At 44.5% G+C, this 23,269-nt stretch overlaps 1 protein-coding gene across 1 annotated transcript in view; it reads left to right on the forward strand.

Annotated features, from left to right (window-relative positions):
* MLH1 (mutL homolog 1) overlaps positions 1-23,269 on the forward strand; it is a 101,462-nt gene that overhangs the window by 40,062 nt on the left and 38,131 nt on the right. The window contains exons 9-10 of the mRNA XM_069730316.1: positions 17,097-17,209; positions 18,435-18,528. Coding sequence (XP_069586417.1) covers positions 17,097-17,209; positions 18,435-18,528 — 207 coding nt within the window. The remainder of the gene's footprint in view (positions 1-17,096; positions 17,210-18,434; positions 18,529-23,269) is intronic.

The raw sequence follows: 23,269 nt of genomic DNA on the forward strand, positions 1-23,269 counted from the left end.
GGCGCCTCCATCTTCCCGGCGTCTGCGCTCTCTGACTGATCAGGCAGAGGGCGCGATGACGCATATAGTGTGCGCGGCGCCCTCTGCTTGATCAGTCAGAGCAGAGACGCCGGGAAGATGGAGGCGCCGGAACGAGACGCCGGGAGCTGCAATCAAGGGAGGTGAGTATGTGTTTTTTTTTTTTTATTGCAGCAGTAGCAGCGGCAGCACAGATTAATGTGGAGCATCTAGGGGGCACAGTGAACGGTGCAGGGCACCGTATATGGAGCACATCTATGGGGCACAGTGAACGGTGCAGAGCACCGTATATGGAGCACATCTATGGGGCACAGTGAACGGTGCAGAGCACCGTATATGGCACATCTATGGGGCACAGTGAACGGTGCAGGGCACCGTATATGGAGCACATCTATGGGGCACAGTGAACGGTGCAGAGCACCGTATATGGCACATCTATGGGGCACAGTGAACGGTGCAGAGCACCGTATATGGCACATCTATGGGGCACAGTGAACGGTGCAGAGCACCGTATATGGAGCACATCTATGGGGCACAGTGAACGGTGCAGAGCACCGTATATGGCACATCTATGGGGCACAGTGAACGGTGCAGAGCACCGTATAAGGCACAGCTAGGGGGCACAATGAACGGTGCAGAGCACCGTATAAGGCACAGCTAGGGGGCACAATGAACGGTGCAGAGCACCGTATAAGGCACAGCTAGGGGGCACAGTGAACGGTGCAGAGCACCGTATATGGCACAGCTATGGGGCACAGTGAACGGTGCAGAGCACTGTATATGGCACAGCTAGGGGGCACAGTGAACGGTGCAGAGCACTATATGGGGCACAGCTATGGGGAAATATGAATGGTGTAGAGCACTATATGGCACAGCTATGGGGAAATAATGATCTATTTTTATTTTTGAAATTCACCGGTAAATGCTGCATTTCCACCCTAGGCTTATACTCGAGTCAATAAGTTTTCCCAGTTTTTTGTGGCAAAATTAGGGGGGTCGGGGGGGCGTGGCTATGTAAGCCAAGAGAGAAGACGCACCTTTTGGAGGCTCCCATTATCCTGATCTGAATCCGGCCATTTATCCCCCTGAACTGCAGCTGCACCGGCTGAGGCGGTGCTCTGAAAGCTCGGGAGACCGGCGACCCCCCCGGGTGGCGGCGGTGGAACGCTGGAGAGCCGATATCTGTGGCGGCCTGGAGGAGCGGCGAGGTCCCTGGGCTGCGGCGGCCATCTTTAAGCGCGGCTCCGACGGGCGGGACGCAGTGCCGGCGGCGGCTGAAGCCGGGTGGATCCCCCGGGGAGCACGGCAGGCACTTACATACAGCGGGGACGCTGTGGAACATCGAGGAGCAGGAGACAGGTGCCGGGTCTGGAGCGGCGGGCGGGCCCTGGGAGACGGCGGCCATTACCACAGCGCACTCTCCAGCAGCAAGGAGAGAGGCGCTATATAGCAAGACTGCGGTGCATTCAGGAGGTGAGCTACCGGCCTGAAACACTAAAAGGGGCAGAGCGGTGTGCGCCCTGGAAAATTGGGCCCTGCACTCCCCTTATCAAAACCCCTGCTTGCACCATTACTTTGGAGGGATCGTTCCCCCCTCCCTGCTGTTCTTCCTGGGGAACTGTGGCTGCTCTGGGACACAGTGCCTGGGCAAACTCCTAAATTGATACATTTGCAGATATCTGAGACTCTTTGCTTGGTTTGCTGCCTCTCGGGGGTGCATCCCGGTGTTTGGCCCTGTCCGGTCTGCTAGTGGAGAATAGACTGCCATAATAATAAATTTGGTCATTTGGTGGGGATCTTCTGCCAATCACCATGCATCATCCTAAAGGAGCGGGGGCTGCTGACAAGTTGAGGAAATATGCCAGAGAAGATGCCCCAGATAATACACGCTCTCTCAGAAATAATCCCACGCAGAGTCAACGCAAAAATCGTCTTTCTGACAGCAATGAGGAGGGAGAACAAGACGAACTGACTCTTAAACAAGCATCTGAGCAGTTGATGCAGGCTATATCTCTCACCAGGTCCTCTCTCACTGAGAAAATAGAAGACGTGCATACTGAAGTGGGCCGTCTGCGACAAGATATACAAACTATGAGAGGGCGTATTTCAGAGGTTGAAACAAGGGTGTCTCAGATAGAGGACACCATTGCCCCAATGGAGGCTAAGTTATCAAAGGCCGCTGGCTCTGTGAATGCCTGGAAGCAAAAGGCAGATGACCTGGAAAACAGGCTGCGCCGTAATAATATCCGAATTATTGGCCTACCAGAACGCTCGGAGGGTCAGCAACCTGAGCAATTTCTAGAGGACTGGCTTAAAACCTCCCTGGGAGACGGATTCTCCTCAACATTTTCTGTGGAAAGGGCCCATAGGGTCCCAACGAGACCTCTTCCTCCTGGAACTCCGCCCCGACCCTTTCTGGCACGTCTCCTTAACTGCAGAGACAGGGATGCAATTCTTCGCTTGGCAAGGCAGAAGGCCCCTATTAAATTCAATAACGCCACTATATCAATCTTCCCGGACTTCTCTATGGAACTTCAAAAGCAGCGAGTTCGATTTATGGAAGTCAAAAAGCAGCTCAGGGATAAAAACATCATTTACTCCATGCTTTATCCAGCTCGACTCCGTATTGTTCATGAAGGCTCCTCCCTGTTCTTCACTGACCCGGCGGAGGCGGTCGAATGGTTACGGTCATACAAGGGGCCTAGTACCCCGGACTCTTGAGTAGCTCTTTCTATCTGATGGCAACACAATCTAGAGCTCTCTATGTGGGTGCTGAGTTTGTCAACTATACCGGACGCTGATTCCAGTGAGGGTATCCCCTATTCTACTCAACTATAGGAGTGTAGGATTACACTCCTCCACTGTTCAAATGTTGTTTGGTTTGGTATTTTACACCAGTTTCAATTTCAATTGTTTGTTATGTTTATTAGTCGCCAGTGATAACCTTATGCTCTGTATGATGTTCCTGATTCCCGCCCAGGCTGTGGTGTATGTTATGCCTTTTCCCGAACGTAGATATGGGATCTGAGATTGTATGTATGACGTGGAACATACGGGGTATTAAGACTCCTCGAAAGAAAATTAAGGTATTTTCACAAATTAAAAGGTATCATCCACATATTGTAGCACTTGTGGAGACGCATTTGACCAGAGACACAGCTAAGTGTACGCAAAAGCCGTGGGTGCAGTGGTCCCTTCACGCATTTCACACCAGTTACTCCAGAGGGGTCTCCCTGTTGGTACATAGGAATGTCAGGTGGGAGGCTAGAGAGTCACGACGCGATCCCGAGGGTCGCTTTGTTTTTGTTCATGCCTTTATTAATATGAAGGAATATGTGATATTATGTGTTTATAACCCACCCCCGGCCGGCATATCGGTTCTCCGCATGGCACTGGGTTTCTCCCTAAATTATCCTAATGCTAGTGTTATCTGTATGGGAGACTTTAATTTAGTCATGGATAATCTTAAAGACAGACTGAGACTAGACGGCGAGATGTCAAGGGGGTCCCTTTCTCAATCTCCCTCTCAATTGGCATCATTTATGAACGGTAGCGGATGGTTAGACCTATGGAGAATACGTCACCCTGAGATAAAGGAATATACTTGTCATTCTTCAACTAGACAGTCTCTATCCCGTATAGATTACATATTTGGATCTAGCGACCTAGCGCTGTGGGTGAATAGTGTCGAACATGGTAACAGGGGGATATCAGATCACAGCCCAATTGTTCTCAAACTTAAATACGGTCAGTCAAATAATAATATACCTTGGAAATTGAATCCCTTCTGGCTGAAACTAATAGATGCTAGTGATAGAACGGTTGATCAGTTAAACTGCTTTGTCTCTACTCACCCAGACCCCTCGAATCTCAATCTGTTCTGGGACACTCTAAAGGCATATTTGAGGGGATGTCTGTCCTCTACAATCTCCTATATAAAGAGGGTGACGGCGGGGGAAGATGACGAGATTGAGCGACGGCTGAAGGACTCGGAAGCCGCCTATGTGGCCAATCAAACTAACGGCAACAGGGTGGAGTGGCTCACTTCCCAAAGATTATACACCCAAAATATAGACACTAAATCAAAACGTAAATTATTTTTTACCCGTCAGTCTTATTTTGAAATGGGGAATCAGGCCAGTAAACTCCTAGCTTTTTTGGTACGTCAGCATAACACCTCCAACACGGTACTACAGATTCGGACACTCGATGGTTCGTTGGTATCCTCCACCGAGGAAATTCTTCAAAGTTTTTGTAATTACTATAAGTCACTGTACAAATCGGGTAGTGGTCTTGGGGTCCCTGAATGTATAGACTATCTATCAGACATGGCATTCCCCTTACTGAGCCCAACCCAGCAAGCTTTTATGGAAGCCGAGTTTACTCTGGAGGAGGTGGAACAGGCTATAATGGATATGGCCACCGGGAAGGCCCCTGGACCTGACGGGTTTCCCGTTGAGTTCTATAAAAAATATCGGGACCACCTGGCACCACTCTTATTGAAGGTGCTTCAGAATATATGGGAGGGAGAAATTATGCCTGAAACATTTTATGATGCAAATATCATTGTACTTAAGAAGGAGGGAAAGGACCCCTTGGAATGTGGATCATATCGCCCCATATCATTGGTGAACGTAGATTATAAAATCTTCACTAAAATATTGGCCACTAGACTAAATACAATCATATTAGATCTTATACACCCAGATCAAACAGGCTTTATGCCTGGGAAAAGTACCTCTATTAATATTCGGCGGGTCCAATCAGTGATTCAATATAGCTCCCTAGAATTGGATAATAACTGGGCTCTGGCATCCCTAGACACAGCTAAAGCGTTTGACTCCCTTGAATGGCCTTTTCTTTCTGCATGTCTGCAGAAATACGGTTTTGGAGATAAATTTATTAGAGGGATAGATACACTATATAGGAATCCTAGGGCACGGGTAATTGTGAATAATTCTATCTCTGATTCTTTTACTTTACATAGGGGAACCCGTCAGGGATGTCCTCTGTCCCCGGCCCTCTTTGCCCTCGCGATAGAAGCATTGGCAATACGCATAAGGTCTTCCACGGATATCAAGGGAATAAGTATTGCGGATCGTGTAGACACCATCGGTCTATATGCTGATGATATGATCATATTTATGGATAAAACAGAAGAAACACTACCGCGAGTAATAACGACTATAGATAATTTTAGCAAATTCTCTGGTCTCTATATCAATTGGGATAAGTCTGCTCTGATGCCTCTGTCTCATGCGCCGATGCCCCGTCTCGAAAATCTCTCGTCACTACCTGTAGTCTCCAATTTCAAATATCTAGGAATACATATGTCTCAATATAGTCAGCTGGACCTACGACTTAATATTTATCCACTATTGGACCTGGCCAAATCTAAATTCATAGCTTGGAGCAAACTCCCTCTCTCCGTTGCAGGTCGCATTAATTTAGTTAAGATGATATTGCTCCCCAAATTTAATTATTGTCTCCAACATAGTGCTGTGCCAATACCCAAATCTTTTTTTGCAAACTTAAACTCCCTGACCACGTCCTTTATATGGGGGAAGACTAGACCCAAACTCAAGCTATCTACTCTACAGAGACCGACAAGGGGGGGAGGGGCAGCCTTACCAGACTTTTATCTATATTATCTTGCTGGGCAGGCTAGGGCGATAAGCAAATGGATGCCTAGCAACTCCCTACCTAATTCAGAAAGCCATATAATCCATTCTGCCCGTATTGACTGTCCACTGGGTTTTTTGGAAATGGAGAAAGTCAGTGCTCCCCGTTTGCTGCCATTGCTTCGACAAGCGAGATTAATATGGAGACAAATTAAAAAAGTTATTAAATATACAGATATAATAGCCGAAATGCCACTGTGGTATAATAGTTATTTTCCAGAATTACTAAATCACCCGTCTACTGAGTTCTGGATCTCATGTGGTGTTCTCTCGGTAGGTAATTTGTATAACCAAGATGTTTTTGTGTCCTTTGAACAATTGCGGGATACCTGCAATATCCCAAGATCTCAATTTTTCCGTTATTTACAGCTGAGGTCAGCTTTCCAGTCACATATGCGAAATGCAGGTGCAGGTCGAGCAATTTCATCTTTACCCCTTATAGGCATTCTCAAATCACAGGGTCCTCAGGGGCTCATTTCCTCTTTATACACATACCTATTATCCGTGGGAGATGGGCTCACTATTAACACCTTAAAAAAGAAATGGGAGGGACTCCTTCCCGATACACTGGGAGAGGAGTGGGAAGATATTTTGGAATCTCCAACTAAAGTTTCTCCCTCAGTTAACAATAGGATGACCCAGCTATATATTACATATCAGACTTATCTGACTCCGACACGACTTTTTAAAATGGGCCGCCTTCAGACGTCAGACTGCTTACGGTGTCACGCACATGATGCGGATTTTACCCACATGATATGGCGGTGCCCGGTAATCCTTCATTATTGGAAAGAAGTCACGACATTGTTAACGTCTTTATTGTTAATCCCTGTCCCACTTGAACCATTGACTTGCCTATTTGGGGTGTGGGATACAGAGACCTGGGATCACCATACTGGGATCTTCCTTCGAGAAACGCTCTTCTTAGCACGAAAGGTACTGGCATTAAGGTGGATGGGTAGCTCCTCCCCGTCTCTCAGAGCTTGGATTGACCTGGTGAACTCGGTTATCCCATATGAAAGAACACTGTACCATAATAGAGGATGCCCAGGTAAATTCGAAAAAATTTGGGGTAGATGGAACTCATCTCATCATACTCTGTAGTCTGCGTGGATTAGATATATGCACGGGGAGGAGGGCATGGGGTTTGGGGACATCGTTGCAGAGCAAACTTGAATCTGTTTTCTTTTGGCGACTTATTACTAAAGGTTAAAGTTGTTTAAGTTGTATAGTAGGTATTTTGTAGGTACTAGTGATTCAACATGCACAGTCTATTGCCTCTGAACTTTGGATGCGATGATGTTTGTAATCATTTGTATCTGATGGTATGTTTAATAATGATAAATGTAATATGTGCAATGTTTGTCTATTCTGAAATTAATAAACGAATTTAAAAAAAAAAAAAAATTAGGGGGGTCGGCTTATACTCGGGTCGGCTTATACTCGAGTATATACGGTATGTGGTCCTGATGCTTACCACTGCAATCCAAACCTCAGTAATGGGCTTAGAGTCTGCATGATATTGAAAAGCTAGCAATCTTTTAGCAGTAAAAACATAATTTCTTGTTAGTTTTATTTGGGGACACAATAATGTGGGATAGACACCTGTGGGCTGACACTATTAATGCAGCTAATTGAAAATTGTCTTACACCCGCACCCGGCAGACTATACCTTTCCTGCTGGCATCAGGCTTCTCAGTTTTTTTTCATAATATCAGTTGGAGGCAACTGAGGTCTCAGATCCATTTTAGGCCTATAGAGGCCAAGTTAGCTGTTAACCTTTTCTCGCTTTTTCTTTTTCAGATGTATTGTTTTTAGGGTAACAGGGTTTAATTGTGCACTCTGTATCGCACACATAGCGGTGGAGAGTACAGGCTGTATTGTTCAGTCGGTATCCTCTAGCGCCTATACTGCTAGACCATGTACTTTGACTTAGTCGTTGATCAGGTACCGGGACAGTGGTCTTTGAGCCTCGTGAAGATTAAGTTTGAAATTCCCAACTTCTAGCCATAGGCGCCATGTTGGAGGAGGATTTTTTTTTTCTTCTTCAGGAAGATGGCGTCACCTGCGCAATAGCAGCTATCGGATCTCTATACACACCAATAGCTGCAACTGCGCAGGTGCAGCGGGCACCATTTTCAAATTGATGATTGATTATTTTTTTCTGTACTTGATCAATAACATGAAGAACAGTGATTACTAGGACACTAAACATGCAATTATGTTGCAGCGCAGGTGCCACGGCTGGCACCTGCCTGCAGAAGGTTTTTTTTCTTCAGTACGTACAGGTATTCATTATGTAGACTAGAGCACAGGTCACTGAGGGTTCGCCTGCGATCTTATGCTGTCATGTCTGTATACTCTTTTGCTTTCCCCCCCCTCCCCCCCCCTAAGGAGATGTGGTATGATCAGAGACCGCCATTACAAAGAACACAGCCGGGGCACATTTATAAGATTATCTCGTCACAGGAACATTTTATTTAAACACATCCAATTGTGAAAGAAGTTATTATTCCAAGATCTATTAATTAAAATGAACTTTTGTTCATGGGACAATCCTTTTAAACAGTCTAAGTAGCTCTGCTCCTGCCTTTCCACTGAAGGATGAGGGCTCCTTTTTTAATTGGTGACTCCAGCCTTTAGTAGGAACAGCTTGACACTTTGTTCCCGGACCCACGCATTCTCATAGATGACCTATAGAGACACCTTTAACAGATATTTCTTGAAAAAGGCTGTGACATGCCAAAACGTCGAATTAATTACGTATTTGTTCCTCCTTGGATGAATTTTTTTCTTTTTTGATTGAAAACACTTTCAACTTATCCTTTTTGAGTGCCAAAGTTTTTTTTTAACCATTATTGTTCTATTTTACTTTGGAGCACCTTATACTTTTACAGTTGAGCACCCATACTTTTATCATTTAGTAGGAACCTTGCCTCTAATTCTAGAGGCAGGGGTTTCTGACTTAGCCAGCAATTTTTTTTTCTTGGGCAGTGTAGGGTGTAGGTGGCCACACTAATCTAGGCTTCTTCAGCCAATAGGAGACCTTTGATCAATATACACCAGGATAGGTGCTTCTGAGTAGTCAATAAAAAACCAGAGAAAACTGAATGGCACTAGGAACAAGGTGGATACTCACTGATGAAGCAGGTTAGCTGAGTCGACAACACCCCATGCGGTGATTCCACAGGAATTTAGTGTGCTCGTTAGAAAGAACGTGTAAAGTCAATCCAGAAGTAGAAAAAAATAGCCGCACCACACAAGTCTTCCTTATCTTTAATAACCTTTGTCCTTTATTGCAAACATCGTGATGTCGACATGGTTACAAAGGGCAGGACGGCTGCAGATCAAGCTGGTGCAATCAATGGACGACGGCTGTTTTGCGTATTGCACGCTTGGACCCGTTGAAGCGTGCAATACGCGAAACGGCCGTCGTCCAGCCGTCCTGCCCTTTGTAACCATGTCCACATCACGATGTTTGTAATAAAGGACAAAGGTTTTTAAAGATAAGGAAGACTTGTGTGATGCTTCCTGAGTAGGGCGGTACTTTTTAGATGCCTGGAGTGGCTATTGAGGCCTCCCTTTGAGTACCTACCTCCTACAATAGACAGGTGAGGACAGACTTCCCGGCTCTTCCACATTCTATAGCAATCCTGGTCTTTCCCTATTAGGGCAAGACTTTCCTTTAACACTTGGATTGAATATTTTGAATGCCTGTTTTCTTAGGAGTCTCTGGTTTAGGTCTGAAACTCCTGTTCATCGTGGTGAATTCCCCCAGACATCTCCCCTACTATCCAGACAGACATTTTCTGAGAGTTGTCCTCTTCTACCCAATTTCTTTTTGGTCATTTAGTTTACTAGCAGGACTGTCGAGTATGCAATTCAGAAGGCTCCTTTCCTTTCGGATTATGGTTGTCTGACTAGGTTTAATGAACAAGGGCCCTAAAAGGTCACTTTTTTGCCATTTAATTTAGCATCTATTTCATAGGTGAGAAGAACCTATGGGCATCACTTGTAGTGCAATAGCCTTCTTTTTACTAGCATGTCTGGATTGAACTAGGGCAGTCACCCAAAAGCTAAGTTCCTGCCTTGGCTATCCTGGTCCAGTAGAATGTATCTTATAGACCAGAGGTCAGAACTGCCTGCCTGGCCAGGAAAAATTTGCGGCGACCATATTTTCTCTATCGCCTCTCATTGGAGGGGACAACACCCTATGGTTCCTGTGTCCCCCAATGGAGGCTCCGAGAAACAAATTTTACGGTAAGCAACCAAAAATCCTGTTATTCCTTGTGAGACTGGAGACCTCTAGGGGTCCAGCTGTCCTTTGGTTCTCCCCTTTTGCGCTCATCAGAGAGATTATTATTATTTATTATAGCGCCATATATTCCACATGCTTTACTGTGAAAAGGAAAATATATATATATATATATATATATATATATATATATATATATATATATATATATATATATATATATATATATATATATATATATACAAAAACAAAATCATCTTGAACAAAAGTAGTCACCTACTGGTACAGAAGGAGAGAGGATCTTACCCATGAGGGCTGACAATCTAAAAGAGATGGGTGAGGATACAGGAGGTGAGGGTAGAGCTGGTCTTGCAGTGGTATGGGGGGGGCGCTATTGCAGGTTGTAGGCTTGTTGGAAGAGGTAGGTCTTCAGGTTCCTTTTGAAGGTTTCCACGGTAGGTGAGCGTAGAGAAGGAGATCTTGTGAGAAAGTCAAGTTTTTTTTTCTCCTCCTCCTGGACTGAGCGTTCAGATGTTTGGCTCCCCCCTCCTTAATGAAACTCTCTGCTTTTTCACTTTAATAAGGAGATTATTTTCCCTTCTTTAGGTACTTTACCTCCAGTTTCCCTGAGAGGTTCTCACATTGGTGGATATAGCAGAAGGCTGTGCAGCTCTTCCTGTTTCTCAAAGATCCGTTTGGATGCCTTAGGCATCCTGGTATGCTCTGGCAGAGGTCTGATCACCTCTAGCTTGCTCACTGAATTAGATCAGACATTTGCGAGGCTTATAGGGCAGGTGCCAGTGATTTAACCCCCCCCCCCCCCCTCCATTTCAGGGTTAAAGTGCACCCTGCTTGGACTGAAAGAGCCTTCCGACAGTTCTTCACCTGGTTTCGACCCTGCAGCTCTGTAAGGCAGCTACTTGCTCATTGAGATTACCTTTCCAAGCTTTACGGGGAACACACGCTTGCTATGGCAGATACAAATCTGGGGAGGAAGATACTGCAAGCAGCAAATTCTAAACGGTTTGAAAATATTCTGTGGTAACTGTATATAATGTTTGTTATTGCCACCCCTTAGACTTCTTTGGGACATCTCAGTTACTCTGTCCCCCAATAACGAACGAGAAAAGGAATTTTTACTTACCGTAAAATCTTTCTTGTAGTCTTCATTGGAGGACACAGCTCCCATCCTTGGTTACCCGGTCGGGTGTGCATTATTTTCCTTTTTGTGCTTTAATTCCTTTTGCTTTCTCTTACTGCATTTTTACTAAAAAGAGAAGTGTGGTGCTAGTAGGCAAATTATAATCTGCTGGGGAGAAGCCAATTTTCAATTAGTTGCATTAATAGTGGCAGGAGACTATCCTACTGTAAGACTGGAGTGACACAATGTATAAAAAATCTGTCCGATTTTTGTCTGCCGAGAATCGCACAAATGTTCTCCGTATGTCATCCGTGTGCAATGCCAGAATGCGTTTTTTTCTCAAAAAAGTACCCATGTGTCGTCAGGATCTCATCCGTATGGTGAAATTTTCTCACACACTTGCAAAATGAGCAAATAATGGCTGAACCTTTCCTGTCACCTGCCAAATGCCTGAGAATATCTCGCAAGTCACACTGATGGTCCGTGTGTAATCCGTATTTTTCTCGCCCCCATAGACTTGCTTTGACGTTTCTCAGCTGAGATACGCGGACAATCACAGCATGCTGCGATTTCACTCACAAGTGTAATACGGACGAGAAAAAAAACGGATGATGGGAGCTGCCCCAAAGATTAACATTGGTCCGAGTGCTATGCGATTTTTTTATCGCATAGCACTCGTTCGTATTACAGACTAGTGTGACCCCGGCCTAACGGTGTCCCCCAATGAAGAATACGAGAAAGTGTTTTTTAACCCCTTCCCGACCTGTGACACAGCGTATGCGTCATGAAAGTCGGTGCCAATCCGACCTGTGACGCATATGCTGTGTCACAGAAAGATCGCGTCCCTGCAGATCGGGTGAAAGGGTTAACTCCCATTTCACCCGATCTGCAGGGACAGGGGGAGTGGTAGTTTAGCCCAGGGGGGGTGGCTTCACCCCCTCGTGGCTACGATCGCTCTGATTGGCTGTTGAAAGTGAAACTGCCAATCAGAGCGATTTGTAATATTTCACCCATTATAACAGGTGAAATATTACAATCCAGCCATGGCCGATGCTGCAATATCATCGGCCATGGCTGGAAATACTAGTGTGCCCCCACCCCACCCCACCGATCGCCCCCCAGCCCCCCGATCTGGCCGGTACACTGCTCCGGCTCCCCTCCGTCCAGTGCTCCGCTCCCCCCGTGCTCTTGTCCGCTCCCCCCGTGCTCCAATCACCCCCCCCTGCATTCAGATCCACCCCCCCGTGCTCCGTTCCACCCCCCGACGCCCCCGTGCTCCGATTCCCCCCCCCACCCCATCATACTTACCGATCCAGCCGGGGTCCCGTCCGTCTTCTCCCTGGGCGCCGCCATCTTCCAAAATGGCGGGCGCATACGCAGTGCGCCCGCCGAATCTGCCGGCCGGCAGATTCGTTCCAAAGTGCATTTTGATCACTGAGATAGATTATATCTCAGTGATCAAAATAAAAAAAATAATACATGACCCCCCCCCTTTGTCACCCCCATAGGTAGGGACAATAAAAAAATAAAGAATTTTTTTTTTTCCACTAATGTTAGAATAGGGTTAGGGTTAGGGCTAGGGGTAGGGTTAGGGCTAGGGGTAGGGTTAGGGGTAGGGTTAGGGGTAGGGCTAGGGTTAGGGCTAGGGTTAGGGTTAGGGTTTCGGTATGTGCACACGTATTCTGGTCCTCTGCGGATTTTTCCGCTGCGGATTTGATAAATCCGCAGTGCTAAACCGCTGCGGATTTATGGCGGATTTACCGCGTTTTTTTCTGCGCATTTCACTGCGGTTTTACAACTGCGATTTTCTATTTGAGCAGTTGTAAAACCGCTGCGGAATCCGCACAAAGAAGTGACATGCTGCGTAATGTAAACCGCTGCGTTTCCGTGCAGTTTTTCCGCAGCATGTGTACAGCGATTTTTGTTTCCCGTAGGTTTACATTGAACTGTAAACTCATGGGAAACTGCTGCGGATCTGCAGCGTTTTCCGCAGCGTGTGCACATACCTTTAGAATTAGGCTATGTTCACACGGTGCGGATTTGGCTACGGATTGGCCGCTGCGGATTCGCAGCAGTATTCCATCAGGTTTACAGTACCATGTAAACATATGAAAAACCAAATCCGCTGTGCCCATGGTGCAGAAAATACCGCGCGGAAACGCTGCGTTGTATTTTCCGCAGCATGTCAATTCTTTGTGCGGATTCCGCGGCTTTTTACACCTGTTCCTCAATAGGAATCCGCAGGTGAAATCCGCACAAAAAACACTGGAAATCCGCGGAAAATCCGCAGGTAAAACGCAGTGCCTTTTACCCGCGGATTTTTCAAAAATGGTGCGGAAATATCTCTCACGAATCCGCAACGTGGGCACATAGCCTTAGGGTTAGGGTTGGAATTAGGGTTGTGGTTAGGGTTGTGATTAGGGTTATGGCTACAGTTGGGATTAGGGTTAGGGGTGTGGGGGGGTTAGTGTTGGAGGTAGAATTGAGGGGTTACCACTGTTTAGGCACATCAGGGGTCTCCAAACGCAACATGGCGCCACCATTGATTCCAGCCAATCTCGTATTCAAAAAGTCAAATGGTGCTCCCTCACTTCCGAGCCCTGAAGTGTGCCCAAACAGTGGTTTACCCCCACATATGGGGTATCAGTGTACTCAGGATAAACTGCGCAACAATTACTGGGGTCCAATTTCTCCTGTTACCCTTGTGAATCTAAAAAAAATGCTTGCTAAAACATCATTTTTGAGGAAAGAAAAATGATTTTTTATTTTCACGGCTCTGCGTTGTAAACGTCTGTGAAGCACTTTGGGGTTCAAAGTGCTCACCACATATCTAGATAAGTTCCTTGGGGGGTCTAGTTTCTAAAATGGGGTCACTTGTGGGGGGTTTCTACTGTTAAGCCACATCAGGGGCTCTGCAAACGCAACGTGACGCCCACAGAGCATTCCATCAAAGTCTGCATTTCAAAGCGTCACTACTTCACTTCCGAGCCTCGGCATGTGCCCAAACAGTGGTTTACCCCCCACATATGGGGTATCAGCGTACTCAGGAGAAACTGGACAACAACTTTTGGGATCCAATTTCTCCTGTTACCCTTGGGAAAATAAAAAATTCTGGGCTAAATAATTATTTTTGAGGAAAGAAAACGTATTTATTATTTTCACGGCTCTGCATTATAAACTTCTATGAAGCACTTGGGGGTTCAAAGTGCTCACCACACATCTAGATAAGTTCCTTTCGGGGTCTAGTTTCCAAAATGGGGTCACTTGTGGGGGGTTTCTACTGTTAAGCCACATCAGGGGCTCTGCAAACGCAACGTGACGCCCACAGAGCATTCCATCAAAGTCTGCATTTCAAAATGTCACTACTTCACTTCCGAGCCCCGGCATGTGCCCAAACAGTGGTTTAACCCCACATATGGGGTATCATTGTACTCAGGAGAAACTGGACAACAACTTTTGGGGTCAAATTTCTCCTGTTACCCTTTGTAAAATAAAAAATTGCAGGCTAAAAGATCATTTTTGAGAAAATAATTTTTTTTTTTATTTTCATGGCTCTGCGTTATAAACTTCTGTGAAGCACTTGGGGGTTCAAAGTCCTCACCACACATCTAGATTAGTTCCTTTGGGGGTCTAGTTTCCAAAATGGGGTCATTTCTGGGGTATCTCCAATGTTTAGGCACACAGGGGCTCTCCAAACGTGACATGGTGTCCGCTAATGATTGGAGCTAATTTTCCATTTAAAAAGCCAAATGGCGTGCCATCCCTTCCGAGCCCTGCCGTGCGCCCAAACAGTGGTTTACGCCCACATATGGGGTATCAGCGTACTCAGGACAAACTGGACAACAATATTTGTGGTCCAATTTCTCCTATTATCCTTGGCAAAATAGGAAATTCCAGGCTAAAAAATCATTTTTGAGGAAAGAAAAATTATTTTTTATTTTCATGGCTCTGCGTTATAAACTTCTGTAAAGCACCTGGGGGTTTAAAGTGCTCACTAGGCATCTAAATAAGTTCCTTGGGGGGTCTAGTTTCCAAAATGGGGTCACTTGTGGGGGAGCGCCAATGTTTAGGCACACAGGAGCTCTCCAAACGCGACATGGTGTCCGCTAACGATGGAAATAATTTTTCATTCAAAAAGTCAAATGGCGCTCCTTCCCTTCCGAGCCTTACCATGTGCCCAAACAGTGGTTTACCCCCACATATGAGGTATCGGCGTACTCAGGAGAAATTGCCCAACACATTTTAGAATCCATTTTATCCTGTTGCCCATGTGAAAATGAAAAAATTGAGGCTAAAAGAATTTTTTTGTGAAAAAAAAAGTACTTTTTCATTTTTACGGATCAATTTGTGAAGCACCTGGGAGTTCAAAGTGCTCACTATGCATCTAGATAAGTTCCTTGGGGCGTCTAGTTTCCAAAATGGGGTCACTTGTGGGGGAGCTCCAATTTTTAGGCACACGGGGGCTCTCCAAACGTGACATGGTGTCCGCTAAAGAGTGGAGCCAATTTTTGATTCAAAAAGTCAAATGGCGCTCCTTCCCTTCCAAGCCCTGCCATGCGCCCAAACAGTGGTTTACCCCCACATATGAGGTATCAGCGTACTCAGGACAAATTGCACAACAACTTTCGTGGTTCAGTTTCTCCTTTTACCATTGGGAAAATAAAAAAATTGTTGCTAAAAGATAATTTTTGTGACTAAAAAGTTAAATGTTCATTTTTTCCTTCCATGTTGCTTCTGCTGCTGTGAAGCACCTGAAGGGTTAATAAACTTCTTGAATGTGGTTTTGAGTACCTTGAGGGGTGCAGTTTTTGGAATGGTGTCACTTTTGGGTATTTTCAGCCATATAGACCCCTCAAACTGACTTCAAATGTGAGGTGGTCCCTAAAAAAAATGGTTTTGTAAATTTCGTTGTAAAAATGACAAATCGCTGGTCAAATTTTAACCCTTATAACTTCCTAGCAAAAAAAAATTTTGTTTCCAAAATTGTGCTGATGTAAAGTAAACATGTGGGAAATGTTATTTATTAACTATTTTGTGTCACATATCTCTCTGGTTTAACAGAATAAAAATTCAAAATGTGAAAATTGCGAAATTTTCAAAATTTTCGCCAAATTTCCGTTTTTATCACAAATAAACGCAGAATTTATTGACCTAAATTTACCACTAACATGAAGCCCAATATGTCACGAAAAAACAATCTCAGAACCGCTAGGATCCGTTGAAGCGTTCCTGAGTTATTACCTCATAAAGGGACACTGGTCAGAATTGCAAAAAACGGCAAGGTCTTTAAGGTCAAAATAGGCTGGGTCATGAAGGGGTTAAAATGAGTTAAAAAAAAATCATTCTTTTTTTTTTTTCATTCTTCTCATCCCACTTTGCATTTAATTCCTGGAAAACACCTGAAAGGTTAACAAAGTACCGGATAGCAGTTCGGATAGCAGTTTGTAATATGTTTCAAAATATCACTTTTGGGAGTTTTCCAATATATATGTTTCGAAAATTCACATAAAAACTGAATAGGTCCCTAAAAATGTAAATTTCCTTGAAAATAGGAAAATTTGCTGTTACGTTTTTAAGCCTTCTAACATCCTAACAAAATAAAGAACATTTCATATTAATAATAATAATATTACATGGTGTTGATGAAAGTCAGACATAAGGTGAATGTTATATATTAACTATTTTATGTGATGTGACTTTCTGGAATAAAGTTATAATCTTTAGAAATTTGCTATTTTTGTTAAATATTTGTCAAATTTCTTATATTTTCATAAAAATACAAAACATTTACCTAATTTTTACCAGTATCAGAAAATATAATGTCACAAAAAACTATCTGAGTCACAGGGATACGTTGACATTTTCCAGAGTTTTTGCCACACATATTGACACTTGCAAGAATTGAAAAATTTGGTTTGCTTAAGTAAAGACTTTAATAAGCTCTAGGTTATTGAAGCATTGGTTTTTGTTTTTTGTTGTTTTTTTATTCCTTTTCTCCAAGAGAGTTAATTGAAGTGGGATGTGAAGATGCTAAGCTGGCATTTAAAATGAAAGGTTATATAACCAATGCCAACTATTCAATGAAGAAATGTATTTTCCTCTTATTTATAAATGGTAAGTGCACAATACAAAGACTACAAGATGTTTACGAAAAGCTTTAATATCCATTACAGTATCAAGGGATACCAAAAAAACAGAGACACAAGCAGCCATATGGTCCCATAAAATACATTTTTATTAAATATAAAAGATAAAATTCACCAAACACGAAACAGGTGTACAAAGGGGAAATAACAGTACGCACTCATGGTAATGGCAAGAAATAGGCCTGGAAAGCGATCCATAGACCACACTGCTGAACTAGCAAAATGCTAGAGAAAAGTCTTCCATATCACATGTGAATAGGATATTGGTATTATATTACATACAAGGCCAGTGCCCACATGCAAGGAATACTAAGATCTACGCATAGTGCAGCGATGTACTTACAGCAGGCAATGGTGGTCCAGGGAACGCACAGGCAGGCCTAACCCCAACGCGCGTTTCGGAGCGCACCGCATGATTTCATGATGAAGGAGCGGTGCGCTCCGAAACGCGCGTTGGGGTTAGGCCTGCCTGTGCGTTCCCTGGACCACCATTGCCTGCTGAAAGTACATCGCTGCACTATGCGTAGATCTTAGTATTCCTTGCATGTGGGCACTGGCCTTGTATGTAATATAATACCAATATCCTATTCACATGTGATATGGAAGACTTTTCTCTAGCATTTTGCTAGTTCAGCAGTGTGGTCTATGGATCGCTTTCCAGGCCTATTTCTTGCCATTACCATGAGTGCGTACTGTTATTTCCCCTTTGTACACCTGTTTCGTGTTTGGTGAATTTTATATTTAATAAAAATGTATTTTATGGGACCATATGGCTGCTTGTGTCTCTGTTTTTTTGGTTTTCATATATTGATTGGCAGCTGGCCCCGACTATTTATCCATATATAGCATATAGTACTTTGTAGATTCCATTGTGCTATTGGATTTTACTATTCTTAATATGCTGGCTTTAGTATTATTATGTAGTATCAAGGGATAGTAGCGTTCCACTCGGTAGATCCACTCAGGTGAAAAAGAAAAAAATTGGAGTACTTTACTACAATGTACCGAGACCCTAAAATATGAAAAGTATAACAAAAAATGTTTTTCACTTATGTCCTATTTGGATTTTGCATTATATGGTAGAATAAAGAATTATAATTTAATTTGTTTTAATTAAAATAGTGTTTTGTCAAAACGCCATCTTGTATTTTTATGTAGTTGTTTATTTTTAAGAGTTCTCTGTTAATCCACAGCAAGGCTTGTAGAATCTACTGCATTGAAGAAAGCTATAGAAACCGTTTATGCATCTTATTTGCCAAAAAACACTCATCCTTTTCTGTACCTGAGGTAAGCATTGCATCTCAATTAGCTTTGCTCTGATGTAAAGTACTGTGATTAAAAGCAAGAGATATACAGTACAGACCAAAAGTTTGGACACACCTTCTCATTTAAAGATTTTTCTGTATTTTCATGACTATGAAAATAGTAAATTCACACTGAAGGCATCAAAACTATGAATTAACACATGTGGAATTATATCCTTAACAAAAAAAAGTGTGAAACAACGGAAAATATGTCTTATATTGTAGGCTCTTCAAAGTAGCCAACTTTTGCTTTGATGAGTGCTTTGCACACTCTTGGCATTCTCTTGATGAGCTTCAAGAGGTAGTCACCGGAAATGGATTTCACTTCACAGGTGTGCCCTGTCAGGTTTATTAAGTGGGATTTCTTGCCTTATAAATGGTGTTGGGACCATCAGTTGTGTTGTGCAGAAATCTGGTGGATACACAGCTGATAGTCCTACTGAATAGACTGTTAGAATTTGTATTATGGCAAGAAAAAAGCAGCTAAGTAAAGAAAAACGAGTGGCCATCATTACTTTAAGAAATGAAGGTCAGTCAGTCCGAAAAATTGGGAAAACTTTGAAAGTGTTCCCAAGTGCAGTTGCAAAAATCATCAAGCTCTACAAAGAAACTGGCTTATATGAGGACCGCCCCAGGAAAGGAAGACCAAGAGTCACCTCTGCTTCTGAGGATAAGTTTATCCGAGTCACCAGCCTCAGAAATTACAGGTTAACAGCAGCTCAGATTAGAGACCAGGTCAATGCCACACAGAGTTCTAGCAGCAGACACATCTCTACAACAACTGTTAAGAGGAGACTTTGTGCAGCAGGCCTTCATGGTAAAATAGCTGGTAGGAAACCACTGCTAAAGACAGGCAACAAGCAGGAGAGACTTGTTTGGGCTAAAGAACACAAGGAATGGACATTAGACCAGTGGAAATCTGTGCTTTGGTCTGATGAGTCCAAATTTGAGATCTTTTGTTCCAACCACTATGTCTTTGTGCAACGCAGAAAAGGTGAATGGATGGACTCTACATGCCTAGTTCCCACCGTGAAGCATGGAGGAGGAGGTGTGATAGTGTGGGGGTGCTTTGCTGGTGACACTGTTGGGGATTTATTCAAAATTGAAGGCATACTGAACCAGCATGGCTACCACAGCATCTTGCAGCGGCATGCTATTCCATCCGGTTTGCGTTTAGTTGGACCATCATTGATTTTTCAACAGGGCAATGACCCCAAACACACCTCCAGGCTGTGTAAGGGCTATTTGACCAAGAAGGAGAGTGATGGGGTGCTACGCCAGACCTGAACCCAATCGAGATGGCTTGGGGTGAGCTGGACCGCAGAGTGAAAGCAAAAGGCCAACAAGTGCTAAGCATCTCTGGGAACTCCTTCAAGATTGTTGGAAGACCATTCCCGGTGACTATCTCTTGAAGCTCATCAAGAGAATGCCAAGAGTGTGCAAAGCAGTCATCAAAGCAAAAGGTGGCTACTTTGAAGAACCTAGAATATAAGACATATTTTCATTTGTTTCACACTTTTTAAGTACCGTATATACTCGAGTATAAGCCGAGATTTTCAGCCCAAATTTTTGGGCTGAAAGTGCCCCTCTCGGCTTATACTCGAGTCAATGTGGGTGGCAGGGTCGGCGGGTGAGGGGGTGAGGGCGCTGAGGTATACTTACCTAGTCCCAGCGATCCTCGCGCTGTCCCTGCCGTCCCACGGGCTTCTGTGCTGCAGCTTCTTCCCCTCTTCAGCGGTCACGTGGGACCGCTCATTAGAGATATGAATAAGCGGCTCCACCTCCCATAGGGGCGGAGCCGCCTATTCATCCCTCTAATCAGCGGTGCCGGTGACCGCTGACAGGAAGAGCTGCAGCACCGAAGACCAGGCAGAGGGACAGCGCGAGGATCGCCAGGACTAGGTAAGTATAGCATATTCACCTGTCCTCGTTCCAGCCGCCGGGCGCCGCTCCATCTTCCCGGCCGGCGCCTCCATCTTCCCGGCGTCTGCGCTCTGACTGTTCAGGCAGAGGGCGCGATGACGCATACAGTGTGCGCGGCGCCCTCTGCCTGATCAGTCAGAGCAGAGACGCCGGGAAGATGGAGGCGCCGGAACGAGACGCCGGGAGCTGCAATCAAGGGAGGTGAGTATGTGTTTTTTTTTTTTATTGCAGCAGCGGCGGCAGAGATTTCTATGGGGCACAATGAACGGTGCAGAGCACCGTATATGGCACAGCAATGGGGCACAATGAACGGTGCAGAGCACTGTATATGGCACAGCAATGGGGCACAATGAACGGTGCAGAGCACCGTATATGGCACAGCAATGGGGCACAATGAACGGTGCAGAGCACTGTATATGGCACAGTAATGGGGCACAATGAACGGTGCAGAGCACCGTATATGGCACAGCAATGGGGCACAATGAACGGTGCAGAGCACCGTATATGGCACAGCAATGGGGCACAATGAACGGTGCAGAGCACTGTATATGGCACAGCAATGGGGCACAATGAACGGTGCAGAGCACCGTATATGGCACAGCTATGGGGAAATATGAACGGTGCAGAGCACCGTATATGGCACAGCTATGGGGCACAATGAACGGTGCAGAGCACTATATGGGGCACAGCTATGGGGAAATAATGAACGGTGCAGAGCACTATATGGCACAGCTATGGGGAAATAATGATCTATTTTTATTTTTGAAATTCACCGGTAAATCCTGCATTTCCACCCTAGGCTTATACTCGAGTTAATAAGTTTTCCCAGTTTTTTGTGGCAAAATTAGGGGGGTCGGCTTATACTCGGGTCGGCTTATACTCGAGTATATACGGTATATATTTCCACATGTGTTAATTCATAGTTTTAATGCCTTCAGTGTGAATTTTACAATTTTTATAGTCATAAAAATAAAGAAAAATCTTTAAATGAGATGGTGTGTCCAAACTTTTGGTCTGTACTGTAGGTGTTGATGTATTTGTGTATATATGTACAGGTACTTCTCACAAAATTAGAATATCATCAAAACGTTAATTTATTTCAGTTCTTCAATACAAAACGTGAAACTCCTATATTATATTGTCATTACAAACAGAGTGGTCTATTTCAAGTGTTTATTTCTGTTAATGTTGATGATTATTGCTTGCAGCCAATGAAAACCCAAAACTCATTATCTCAGTAAATTAGAATACCGTATATACTCATGTATAAGCTGAGTTTTTCAGCACATTTTTTTTGTGCTGAAAACGCCCCCCTCGGCTTATACACGAGGCAATAGTCCCAAAGGGCAAGCGGGGGAGGGGGGGAGCAGCAAGTCACACAGGCAGGAGCCGGCGGCTGTGGCTAAAGCCTGTGCCGCTGCTATAATAGCGCACAGTGCTAGCCACAGCCGCCGGCTTCCAGCACACATCCTACTCACCTTCAGGCGCCCGCTCGGTGACAGTACATCTTGTGCGTTCCGGCACCAGCAGCTTTTCCGTCCAAGCGATCACGTGGCCCCGCTCATTAAAGTTATAAATATGCACGTCTCTCCACTACAGTAGGCGTTGAGTGCATATTCATTACCTTAATGAGCGGGGCCACGTGATCGCTCAACCGGAAGAGCTGCTGACGCTGGAAAGAACGAGATGCAGTGACACCGAAGGCACGCAGTCAAGGTAAAAATAATGTTTTTTGACAGGGATGGGGGAGCAATGCCTACAATGACAGGGAAAAAGTATGCTTGGACACAGAGTTCTGTGTCCAAGCATATTAATGGAAAGTTGAGTGGAAGGAAAAAGTGTGGTAGAAAAAAAGAGCACAAGCAAGCTGGATAAGTGCAGCCTTGAAAGGATTGTTAAGAAAAGGACATTCAAAAATTTGGGGGAGATTCACAAGGAGTGGACTGCTGCTGGAGTCATTTCTTCAAAAGCCACCACGCACGGACATATCCAGGACATAGGTTACAAGTGTCATATTCCTTGTGTCAAGCCACTCAAGTTCAATAGACAACGCCAGAAGCGTCTTACCTGGGCCAACGAGAAAAAGAACTGGACTGTTGCTCAGTGGTCCAAGGTATTTTCAGATGAAAGTATATTTTGGATTTCATTTGGAAATCAAGGTCCCAGAGTTTGGAGGAAGAGTGGAGAGGCACACAATACAAGCTGCTTTGAGGTCTAGTGTGAAGTTTCCACAATCAGTGATGGTTTGGGGAGCCATATCATCTGGTGTAGGTCCACTGTATTTTATCAAGATCAAAGTCAGCACAGCCGTATGCCAGGAAATTGTAGGGCACTTCATGCTTTTCTCTGCAGACAAGCTTTTTGGAGATGGACATTTCATTCTTCAGCAGGACTTGGCACCTGTGCACACTGCCAAAAGTACCAATACCTGGTTTAAAAACAGCAGTATGACTGTGCTTGATTGGCCAGCAACCTCACCTGATCTTAACCCCATAGATCTTTGGGGTATTGTCAAGAGGAAGATGAGACACCAGACCCAAAAATGAAGACGAGCTGAAGGCTGCTATCAAAGAAACCTAGGCTTCCATAACACCTCAGCAATGCCACAGGCTGATCGCCTCCATGCCACATTGCGTTGATGCAAAGGAGCCCCGACCAAGTATTGAGTGCATTTAGTGAATACACATTTCAGTAGGCCAACATCTCGGATTTTAAAATAATGTTTCAAGCTTGTGTTGTTATAAAGTATTCTAATTTACTGAGATAATGACGTTTGGGTTTTCGTTGGCTTTAAGCCATAA

This window comes from Ranitomeya imitator, chromosome 6 (genome assembly GCF_032444005.1).
Source record: "Ranitomeya imitator isolate aRanImi1 chromosome 6, aRanImi1.pri, whole genome shotgun sequence".
In the NCBI taxonomy this organism is placed as follows: Eukaryota; Metazoa; Chordata; class Amphibia; order Anura; family Dendrobatidae; genus Ranitomeya; species Ranitomeya imitator.